The sequence below is a fragment of the Microcaecilia unicolor genome, chromosome 6 (assembly GCF_901765095.1).
Source record: "Microcaecilia unicolor chromosome 6, aMicUni1.1, whole genome shotgun sequence".
In the NCBI taxonomy this organism is placed as follows: domain Eukaryota; kingdom Metazoa; phylum Chordata; class Amphibia; order Gymnophiona; family Siphonopidae; genus Microcaecilia; species Microcaecilia unicolor.
This window is the reverse complement of record NC_044036.1, coordinates 329,917,238-329,928,776: the sequence shown is the minus strand read 5'-3', so window position 1 is coordinate 329,928,776 and position 11,539 is coordinate 329,917,238. Positions and strand designations below refer to the sequence as shown.

At 44.3% G+C, this 11,539-nt stretch overlaps 1 protein-coding gene across 2 annotated transcripts in view; it reads left to right on the top strand.

Moving 5' to 3' along the window:
* The first annotated feature begins 998 nt into the window (after positions 1 to 998).
* Positions 999 to 11,539, top strand: part of PITPNC1 (phosphatidylinositol transfer protein cytoplasmic 1) — a 393,300-nt gene continuing 382,759 nt past the window's right edge. For both annotated transcript variants that reach the window (XM_030208446.1, XM_030208447.1), the window contains exon 1: positions 999 to 2,388. In XM_030208446.1, coding sequence (XP_030064306.1) covers positions 2,341 to 2,388 — 48 coding nt within the window. In that variant the 5' untranslated portion in view covers positions 999 to 2,340. The remainder of the gene's footprint in view (positions 2,389 to 11,539) is intronic.

Sequence of the window (11,539 nt, the reverse complement as noted above, 5' to 3'; positions counted from 1 at the left end):
TATGTTTATTACCGTTTGTAATATTCTCCTTACAAGACTTTGTAATTCTATTTATTATTATGTAAGCCGCATTGAACCTATGTGTGGGAAAGCGCGGGGTACAAATATAATAAATAATAACTAACTAACTGATGACACCTGTCTTGTACCCAGCTGACTGTTGAATCTGAGGGTATGGAGTCAGAATGGGCTTTGTTCGATTATTAGTATTGCAAATTGTACTTGATGATTGACTGTCTCCCCATGTGTGTGAGCTTTTGGAACCAAGAGGGACTTTTTTTCTTCAGGGTTAACATAATTTATGTTTCTTTCCTCATGTTTTATATTTCCTTTCTTTGTTCTGATGGAATTTCTTGAAAAGTAATAATAATAATAAAATCAGTAGGCCTTTTGTATAAGCACACTTCACGCTAGCAATGTTACCAACCATTGACAATCCAATTTGTCATCCGACTAAGTTTGACAGCCGTCCTAACCACTTAGGTAAAAGCCTGGCAGAAGAACCAAAACTTAACTTGCCTGCTGAAAGTGAGGGAGCAGGATTCACATGCACAATGTTAAATAATAATAATAATATTTTTTTAAAGACTGATATTTAGAAGGAATTTTGCTTCCAAATCACAGCTTCCTATGGGCTAATAATTACAGAGTTCATGTCCAGTAGCATTTTTTTACACAAAAAGAAAAATAATCCACTTTGAAGCAGGTAATAACACACAGCACTGAAAGCTGGAAGGCACCCAACCAAGGCAAAGGTACCAAAGCCGAGAATTTTGTTTTCAGAAGAGGAGATTTTGAAACAGTGTATATTCCTTAGACCTAGCTGAATTTTCAGAGAAAGGTAGTACACTGTGTGACGTCATCACGTATTGTTAAAGCCGTCTTGTGATTGGCTGGAGCCTCAGGCTGTCTTTGTTGACTGGTCATCAATGGATTTCCATTCATCGGTTAATAGTCTCTGACCATTCACAATGCTCTGTTGTTTTAAACTCCCTTCTTAACCAATTTCTCCAAGCTTTTGCACAATTCCCAGTTCCCATCACACACCCTATGCTTTCTGCCATGAGGTGTGTGACGAGCTCTGTAAATACCCCCTTATCCGGCCCACTGGGCAAGGTGCCACGCCTGAGTGATTTCTGCTAACTTTAGCCAATTTTTTGAACCCAGTGGGAGAGAAATCCTTTGTTCATGCAGACAGATTGTAAAGGGGAGAGAAAACACTTTTCTTTTTGGAAATGAAATATTTTATTCCTAGAGGCTGCCAAGACCCTTATCTTTGATAGGAATTGAAGGGAAGGATCAGATTACAGTGAACAAAAAAAAAAAAATCACTTTGGGGGCTATATTGTTTATACTGCACTTGTTCCTAGCCAGAAAAGCCGCCTGTAGGTTTCACGTTACATAAACGATTTCTGTGAAATGCCAAACCCCAGCCCCTTATCTGCCGCTGGCGGCTCGAAACAGACCTGCTGTTTGGTTTAAATTCTCCACATTCTTCGGTTTGTGATTTTCCGATTGGTACGAGGGAGCTCACATCTTTCCTACTGCTGATGTCAGAGAGACCCGGGCTGGCTGCCGCGGCGGAGCCTCCTGGCCGCAGATACGACTAGGACTCCGACAGCCGACCGGGCACCGGGGGGGGGGGCCGCGTTTTAGCCTCCGGACGTCGGATCGGAGGTTCTCAGCCGGACAAATAAGCCCATCTCCCCCCACCCCCCGGCCACCTGTATGTGCGGGGCAGAGGAGCAGCAGCAGAGCGCTCGTTGCTGCCTCCCAGTCTCACCTCCGTGCACGGAGCAGAGGGCGAAGCCTTTGTCTGAACGTCTCAAGCATCTGCCTCGCCCGCGCGGCTCGAGGTGCTGCTGCTCCCCGCAATCCGCACTCGCATTGCGTCTGCCGGAGGCATGTCTTGAGGGCTGCGGGAGTCTCGTTGTAACAAGCGCGTTGTCCACCGCCACCACGGATGTTTCCGCTTTGCTTGTGCGGGGGGCAGTAGCTCAACGTTCCATTCTGCATCGGTCGGAAAGAAGACGCTCCGGGTTTTCGGGGTACGTGTGCTCGGGGGGTTGGGTCGCTTTTCACGCGTGTGTTCAACAAATCCACATGATCTGGAATCTATAGGAAGAAGAGCCGTGAAAGGAGCATTTTTTTTCTCTCTCTCTCTCTCCTTGATGGTGGCTTCAGCGCAGCACTGTTCGGCAAAGGCTGGAGGGTCGATGACTTATGTTGCCTGGCTCCGTCCTTCCTTCAGAATAAATCGCTTTTGAAAAGAAAACTGATTGCAGAGAAGCTTTTTTTTGTTTTGTTGTTGTTGATTTTGTTGTCCAAGGGAGAAGGACTATGTTGTTGAAAGAGTACCGGATCTGTATGCCTCTGACAGTGGAAGAAGTAAGTGGAATGTTACTATGATTTGTCTCGTGACTTGTAATTTAGCATTGGAAAAAAAAAATGTTTTAATAAAAACAAGGCCAGATGTACAAAGCAATTTTTTTTTGAGAGAAATCCCTGCTCCGTGTAGAATGTCGATGATAATTTTTGCAGTTCACATGAATGAAGACATTACCTAGCAAAAGTATTCCCCCCCCCCCCTCCACCCCTTTCTGCGGTAAACTTTCCTTTGCAATATTAAAGCACCAGCCTCATATTTCCATTGCAGCAGAAATAAATCCTTTTTAAGTCGAGGTTCATTCACGTGGCCACAGCTTTTCTTTCAGAACTAGATGAATGAAACATTAGTGTGAATTGCTGGGAGGCAAGGAATGAGTTAATCGTTATAGGGGAATTCTAGCCTCAAACATTTTCTTATTAAAAAAATGTAATTTCAGATCAAAACATTCTGCATTATGGCTGAAATTGGTATATATATTTTTTATTTTACACATTAGCTGACCAGAGGGTATACATACGGAAACTGTAAGATCCCTAATCACTATTTAAATGTAAGAAACTGTTCTCTTAGTAGAAACCGCGTGTAGGTTTTTCTCATTTAATCGCTGTGTATTTCAGCACTTTAACGTAGCCTTCGGCCTGGATGCAAATGTGTTTGTGTGATGCTCTTTGTTGGTGTACTGCTTCAAAAGCATAATTTGATTCAGGGTGATTATGTGTTTGTAGTGGGCTCCTAGTAGCTAATGAACTGAGATTCTTCCGAATTATAAATGGCTTCGTAGTAACAAATGTTTCTTACTGTAGCTCTCACAACATTGGCAGATCTGAACTGTGTATTTAAGTTTCTGTTTGGCATTTTTTTTTATAGCGTCTATTCATTGTTCACCACCAGGTGGCGCATTCAATACCTTTATTTAATTTTTTTTCGGTTTCTTTTGCTGTTCTGCATATTATTTTAACTGGTGATCTGCGTGGAAGAAATATGAAGGTCCTTTTACTAAGCTGTGGTACGCACTGATGCGTTAAGTTAAAATCCACTACCGTGCGGCATGCTGAGACGTCCTGCGGTAGTTTTGTGTTGAACATGCGCTACCCCCAAGCTAGAAAATAAAAAATATTTTTTACCACTAGGGTGTTGTTTGGGGAGGGGGTGGAAAGTAGGTGTACCGGTGCTAATTGGTTAGTGCAGTGCCGCACTGCATGGTTAGTGCATGAGCCCTTACTGCCTAGTAAATAGGTGACAGTAAAGACTCCCACGCTAATTGGGAAATTAGCGTGTGGCCATCAAACATATAAACAGCAAGTGACCGACTCACCTACAAATGCGCAGTAGAGACTTCCCTCTCTGTCCCGCCCTCGCGTCAAGACGCGATGACATCAGAGGGCGGAACAGAGAGGGAAACGGAGGGGAGTCACTGTCGGATGCTGCCGCCTGGAAACGAACATCGCGCGCACCAACCTCCACCCTCCCCCCCATTCCCGCCGCCGCTCCCGCCCTCCTCCACATCGGGCACCCTGCACTGACCTGACAGCGCCTCTCACCTCCGTGTGGAAGCGCTGCAGGCAGCAGCAGAGCGATCTGCTGCTGCCTGCAGTGCTTTCACACGGAGGTGAGAGGTGCTGTCAGGTCAGTTTAGGGGGCCCGGCACGGAGGGTGGAGGGAGCGGCGACGAGGAGGGTAGCTGGAAACAGGGCCGTGCCTAGGGTCTCTGGCGCCCCCCTGCAGACTATCAGTTGGCGCCCCCCCCCCCCCCCCCCCCGGTGAAAATGATCGCTCACCACTTGCCACACTGACAGGAATTGTCAGCAATATTCTTAGAAACAAATTGCTATACATTGCAAAATAAGATAGCAGATGTAAATTCTCAAAGTGGACATATTCCAAACGCTAAAATGAAAATAAAATGATTTTTTTCTACCTTTGTTGTCTGGTGACTTTCTTTTTCTGATCATGCTGGCCCAGTATCTGAGTCTGCTGCTATCTGTCCTCTTAACTCCATTTCCAGGGCTAATTTATTTCTTTACTTTCCTCCTTTCTTCTTCATTTCTTGCTCTATATCCATTTCCAGCAATTTCTTCTCTCTCCCTGGGTCCTGCCCTCCCATCCATGTCCATTCTTGTCCCTCTCTGCCCTTCCCTCCTCCATCCATAGCTAGCAATCCTCCTCTCTCCCCTCCCCTCCATTTCCAGCAATTTGTCCTCTCCCTGGGCCCCCATGTCCATCCTTGTCCCTCTCTGCCCTTCCCTCCTCCATCCATAGCCAGCAATCCTCCTCTCTCCCCTCCCCTCCATTTCCAGCAAATTGTCCTCTCCCTGGGCCCCCATGTCCATCCTTGTCCCTCTCTGCCCTTCCCTGCTGCATCCATAGCTAGCAATCCTCCTCTCTCCCCTCCACTTCCAGCAATTTGTCCTCTCCCTGGGCCCTGCTGCTGCCCTCCCATCCATGCCTGCCATAGGCGGTCGGTGGCCCAACTGTTTGGGGAGGCTAAAGGGGGCGGGGTTAGGGGTGGGCCAGGGGCGGAGCTTACCTCCATAAGTGTTTGACAACACACAGAAAAAAAATAAGTAAAAATAAAAGTCACAGTTAATACCTTTTATTAAATTTAGATATTAGATATGTATCATATGTCAAAGAATAAAGTGGTTGCTCAAAGCATATACTAAACACAATCGCTCAACTGCAAAACACTATGCACAACTTTGTGCAAAAACACACTCAGAACCTTACTGTACCATAAATATTACACTGGGAAGACCCTAATACACCAATATACCACCATACGGAACATGCAGACCGTCAACAATATGAAACAAGGGATCATAATATCATGATACGTGTAGAGCCAAAAAACACCCTTTTAGGGTGGCTAGTGTTCACAATGAGCTCCTTTTATTAACGACCATATGTAGATCCTTCAAGAGGTAGTGTGTCATGATTTACGCTGTACACCCTTTCTGGTGTTTTGGTGCCAACTTAGTAAGGCCAACACACAATCTCTCCATTGCAAAACACTATATACAAACTTGTGCAAAACACACTCATAGCCTTACCAAACCATAACAGCACTAATTCCAAGGACAGAACGAGCTACAACCTTTATGTGTGGAAAGGCAGCACTATAATTACACCGGGCTCTAAAACACCAGTACACAACCTAGTGAAACCAAAATAAAACAAAAAGGGCTGCAAATACTTCACGCTAGCAGAATACTGCATCTTGATCACACATGAAAAACACATGGCTTAACAGATATGAAGGCAAAATACAAGAAGTCAGATTCAGCATGCAGCAATACTAGAAACATTGAAACTTACATGCAAAATATCACAGATGTACATTTCCAAAAGCTGACATATTCCAATTAATAAATTTTGAATAAAAAATGTTTTCTACCTTTGCTGTCAGAGCATTTAGTTTTTCTATTAGCTTTGGTCCCAGTGTCTTCTTTCCATTTGATATTTTTTTCTCTCATCATGTCCACCATCTTTCTGTGTCCTTATGCGTCCTGTCTACCACCCTATCCTTTCTCCAGTTTCAACATCTGCCCTCAAAGTGTTCCAATCCAGCCTTTAAATTCAGCAATTTCCCCTCCATCCATATAAAGCATTTCTCCTCACTCCCCTCCATCCATGTGCATCTACAACCTTTGTCTTCTCTTCCCTCCATCCATGTCCAGCATTTCTCCTCTCTCCCTTCCACTCCATCCGTGTGCATCTCCTTCCTTTATCTTTCCTTCCCTCCATCCTTGTCCAACATTTCTCCTCTCTTCCCTGCCCTCCACTCCATCCATGTCCAGCATTTCTCCTCTCTTCCCTCCCCTCCATCCATGTGCATCTCCTTCCTGACGTCCCTCCCCTCCATCCATCCATGTCCAACAACTCTCCATTCTCCCCTTCCCTCTCCTCCATCCATCCACCCATATCCTGCAAATTTCCTCTCTCCCCTGTCCCCATTCATCCATCCATGTCCAGAATTCTCCTCTCTCCCTTGCCCTCCCTTCCATCCATCCATCCATGTCCAGGAACTCTCCGTTCTCCCCTGCCCTCTCCTCCATCCATCTCCAGAAAATTTCCTCTCTCCCCTGTCCCCATTCATCCATCCATAGTAACATAGTAGATGACGGCAGAAAAAGACCTGCATGGTCCATCTAGTCTGCCCAAGATATGAGTTTATCTTGAATTTGTACCTGTCTTTTTCAGGGCACAGACCGTATAAGTCTGCCCAGCAGTATTTCCCGCCTCCCAACCACCAGTCCCGTCTCCCATCACCGGCTCTGGTACAGACCGTATAAGTCTGCCCTTCCCTATCCTAGCCTCCCAACCACCAACCCCTCTTCCCCCCACCTGCTCCGCCACCCAATTTCAGCTAAGCTTCTGAGGATCCATTCCTGCTGCACAGGATTCCTTTATGCATATCCCACGCATGTTTGAATTCCGTTACCGTTTTCATCTCCACCACCTCACACGGGAGGGCATTCCAAGCGTCCACCACCCTCTCCGTGAAAAAATACTTCCTGACATCTTTTTTTTTTTTTAATTATTTTATTTATAAGTTTTAACAAATTATTACAAAAACCAAAAAAACAAGCCCTTCTAGCAAAGGAAAAACACTTTAGAGTTCAGTTATTTCTCTTTTATAATAATGCTAACATGTATTATAGTAAATAAATGGTTACAATAAAATATTATTTTTTCCCAGTATTACAGACAATTGAATTCTTATTTATATCAGTCCAAATTTCAGTATAAGGAAAATAAAATCTCTCTCTTTCTGTGTTTTCCCTTCGGAAGCTGTCAAATTCTGACCTAGTACAAAAGGTACCCAGGCTGAAAACTGAAGCTTAATTTTGTCCAATCACTTAATGCCTTATTTTTTTTCTCTTATCTGGTATTTTTCAACTCTGACCTCAAAGGTCACCTTCACATAATTCTGTTTCTTTGGTATTTTTCTCAAATATTCATCATTTGCCCTTTGTAACCTCTGTCCCTTGAATACCTATCACTCGTTGTGGTCCTTCACTGAAAATTTCCTTGTGTTATGTTAAAAGCCTGTTTGAAACAAAGAAGCAGACACTTTTTTAAAGTTTATAGTCCATCACTAGGGTTAAGCAAACCTGCCTATAGTCTGTGAGGAAACCAAGACACAAGCAAGCTAATTGCTCTACTAAATAAGAAAAAGGAATGTTCTACAAAGCTGACTGATCTGAAAAACCAACAGCTCTATACATCGGCAGTGCTGGATTTTGGGTGGTGGGAGGGAGGTCAGGGTTTGCCGCGGCACCCCCGAGAGTTCACTGCGTCACACCAGGGTGCCATGGTGCACAGTTTGGGAACCGCTGGGCTAGCCAATCAGCTTGCTGCATAGATACTACCCTCTTGTCTCTTCTCTTTCTCCCATATATTTTATTGAAGAGTAATGGCAGTGTCTGGACCATCCTGAGTGAGGGCAGGGTTGGGGGGGAAGGGCCAATTTCCCTAACTCTTTCTAATATGTTCAAGTGCCTGTTAATTCCAGATGTGTAGGTGTTATCTGATTGGTTCAACCCTCTTGGATTTGCGTTACAAGACGTATGAGGAGAGACTTGATGACCTGAACATGTATACTCTGGAAGAAAGGAGAAACAAGGGTGATATGATACAGACGTTCAAATATTTGAAAAGTATTAATCCGCAAACGAACCTTTTCCGGAGGTGCGAAGGCAGTAGAACGAGAGGACATGAAATGAGATTGAAGGGGGGCAGACTCAAGAAAAATGTCAGGAAGTATTTTTTCACGGAGAGAGTAGTGGATGCTTGGAATGCTCTCCCGCGGGAGGTGGTGGAAATGAAAACGGTAACAGAATTCAAACATGCGTGGGATAAACATAAAGGAATCCTATTCAGAAGGAATGTTTCCTAAGGAGCTTAGCCGAGATTGGGTGGCAGAGCCAGCCGGTGGTGGGAGGTGAGGATAGTGCTGGGCAGACTTATACGGTCTGTGCCAGAGCCAGTGGTGGGAGGCGGGAAATACTGCTGGGCAGACTTATACAGTCTGTGCCCTGAAAAGGACAGGTACAAATTCAAGGTAAGGTATACACATATGAGTTTGTCTTGGGCAGACTGGATGGACCATGCAGGTTACTATGTTACCTCTTGTAAGGTAATCTTACGAAACTCTTTTTTTTTATGTTTTTATTAGTTTTTAAAGATACATCAAATATATAAAGAAAAAAAAACGTGTTATAGTACAACAGAGTAAACTACACAAAGCTGAGTTCAAGTCATAATGTTAGTCCATAGATAAGAGAAAAAGGTCTAAAGTTTTCCTTTGTTGAAGACCAGGTTTATGATCAAGAATAGAATTTACTGCAGACTGTTCGTATTTTTTGTATAGTAGAATCCAGTTCCGCCAAACCACCACATTAACTTGGGAATTGCCTTTCCAGTGTGATATGATCGACCAAATACGAGACCATTGAGTATCTGTCAATGAAGCATTTACTACTACTACTACTTAACATTTCTAAAGCGCTACTAGGGTTACGCAGCGCTGTACAAGTTAACCTAGAGGGACGGTCCCTGCTCAAAGAGCTTACAATCTAAGAGACAAGTTGAACGGTCAGTCCGATAGGGGCGGTCAAATTGGGACAGTCTGGATTTACTGCATTTAGATCCAGTTCCCACACTTGTTGTGTGGAACTACGTGATATAGCAATATTGGACCTCATAGCTTTGTAAAACAATGAGGCTGTGTGTTGTTGCCTGCATTGACTGTCAACAAAGCCAGTGAGAGCTGCATTGTTCGTTACACCACTTAGTTGCCATTTTTTGGAATTAATAACGCTACGCAACTGATACCAGTGCAATAATTGAGAATTAGGAATTCGAAACTCAGCTTGTAATTGAGCAAAGGTGTTATCTGATTGGTTCAACCCTCTTATTTGACACCTACTTGTAAGGTAATCTTATGAAATTCTTGATAAAAACAACCGCACCCCTGAAGTTCAAGGGGGCCATTTAAATTATTTTCAATCATAAGAATTAACAATTGTGTATGGAACTGATGCAGCACTAATATTACTGCTTGCGATGTGTACAGCTGAAATTCAGAAAAGTTATACAAACGGTTAGGCTTCTTTTTATAACAGTTCAATAAATATTTAGTTTAGCGTGTCTTATGGGCTGCCAGGTATAAACTGGAAGTCATTTACATTCCATTCAGAGCGAGGACTGGGAAGTGTAATTACAGTATTTATTACAAACAGTTTGCCGCTCAAGTCTCTTGGGAGCTTATCAACCTCCCCACCCCCCACCCCCAGGAGCTGCCACATTCTGATCTGTTTATTCTGTCCCAGTGTTCCCAGGGACCCAGTCTCTGTGAGCAAATAAAGCCGACACTCAGCTGAAGGGCAATTTAAAATCTCCAGTCCCCTTTAAATCAGAAGTCAAGAACAGGGCCGCTGAGGGAAGGCCGCCCCCCTCCGTCCACCACCGGGCTGGGCCCTCCTGAATTCAAATCATAGCGCCTCACCTCGACCTTGCTCCGTGTGAAAGAAGCGTAGCAGCGGCAACCTACAGATCGCCTCCCTTCGGGCCTTCCCTCCCTGTGTCCCGCCCTCGCGCAAGTTACATCAGATGAGGGCGGGACACATTTATTATGTTACCTTGTCGGTGGGTCACCTACATAAGTTGCAGCCAAGAAAAAATGGGGACCTGTACAATTTCCTGTTCACTATCGACCACGAAAGTCTGTCTTGCACAAAGGGATAGAATGATTGTGACTTTTCTGACCATTTGCGTTGATAATAAATGCTTCTCATAAAGATTTTTATACTTGTGTAACTAGGAAGAAATCCATAGATCACTATCTTCAGACTTGTCTGTCTTATAAAAGATATATTTCTGGAGAACCAGACATATCCTTAGCTGTGCTCGATACTTAAATCTCACTGAAGTTTCATGTTGCTTTCGTAGCCTTGCTGCAGGATGAATAATTAATCTACAGGCAGTACAGCCCCTTTGACTGTGCAGCCATCAAAGAGTTTCATCCTCTTCCCGCATCCCAAAATGAAATTGTATGTGACATAATCATGCTCCTTAGGATCCCCCTTGGTGACAAGAACAGGTTTTTGAGTCCACAGACTCCAATTCTGTTCCATCAATCCAACTTAAACAACATTTTACATCCTTGCATTTTCTCCCTTACACCATTCCCCTTATATCCTCCCCCTCCCTCTACCCACCTCCCTACCTCCCCCGCTTCCCCCACTCTACAGTTTTTTACAGTCCATTTTGCCTATACTCTTCCCATTACTCCATCCAATTGTATCCATTCTTCTGCCATAGGACGATAACGCCCTCTGCGCCTATCTGTTAATTTCTCCAGTGTGACCACCACTTTAAGTCTCTCTATCCAGTCCTGCCCTACTGGGTCCCTTGTCTGTTTCCATTTCAAGGCTATAGTTGACTGTTTAATCAAAATTGGAAGAACAGGTTTTCCTCCATTAAAATGATTTCACATCACTCTTTGTTGACGCTTTGACTTTGAAAATAAATACCAAGGAACCTGAACAATAGCATGGGTTTTTTTCCCAAAGCTGTTTTTCCTTTTTCTTTGTTTATAAACATTCTAAAGGACATGAATGTCAGTATTGTCTTACGGTTAGATGGATTGCATAGGGCTTCAGTTATTCCATTCATGAATACAGCAGGGGCGTAACCAAACCTTGCTGAGTTCAAAGGGGGTCTGGACAGATTCCTGAAGGAAAAGTCCATTGAGCGTTATTAAATTTGGGGTTTTTTGCCAGGTTCTTGGGGCCTGGATTGGCCGCTGTCGGAGACAGAGTGCTGGGCTTGATGGACCTTTTGGTCTTTTCCCAGCGTGGCGGTGCTTATGTGTGTATGTGTGTGTGGGTGGGGCGGGCACATTTTGGCCCACCTTCCTACCGCTCCTCCTTCCGCTGCAACACCACATACCTTGGCTGGTCCGCCAGCTGAAGCATTTCTCCAGAGCTGCTCTCCTTACGTTGTCTGCCCTTCTTCCCCTCATGTTGGCGCCTGCTCCATTTTAATGAAATCGAGCGTATGTGAAGTGTCGTGCATGCTCAGTTACACTAAAACCGAACATGCACGCCACAAGAGCGAACCAGGGCAGACAATGTAAGGAGAGTG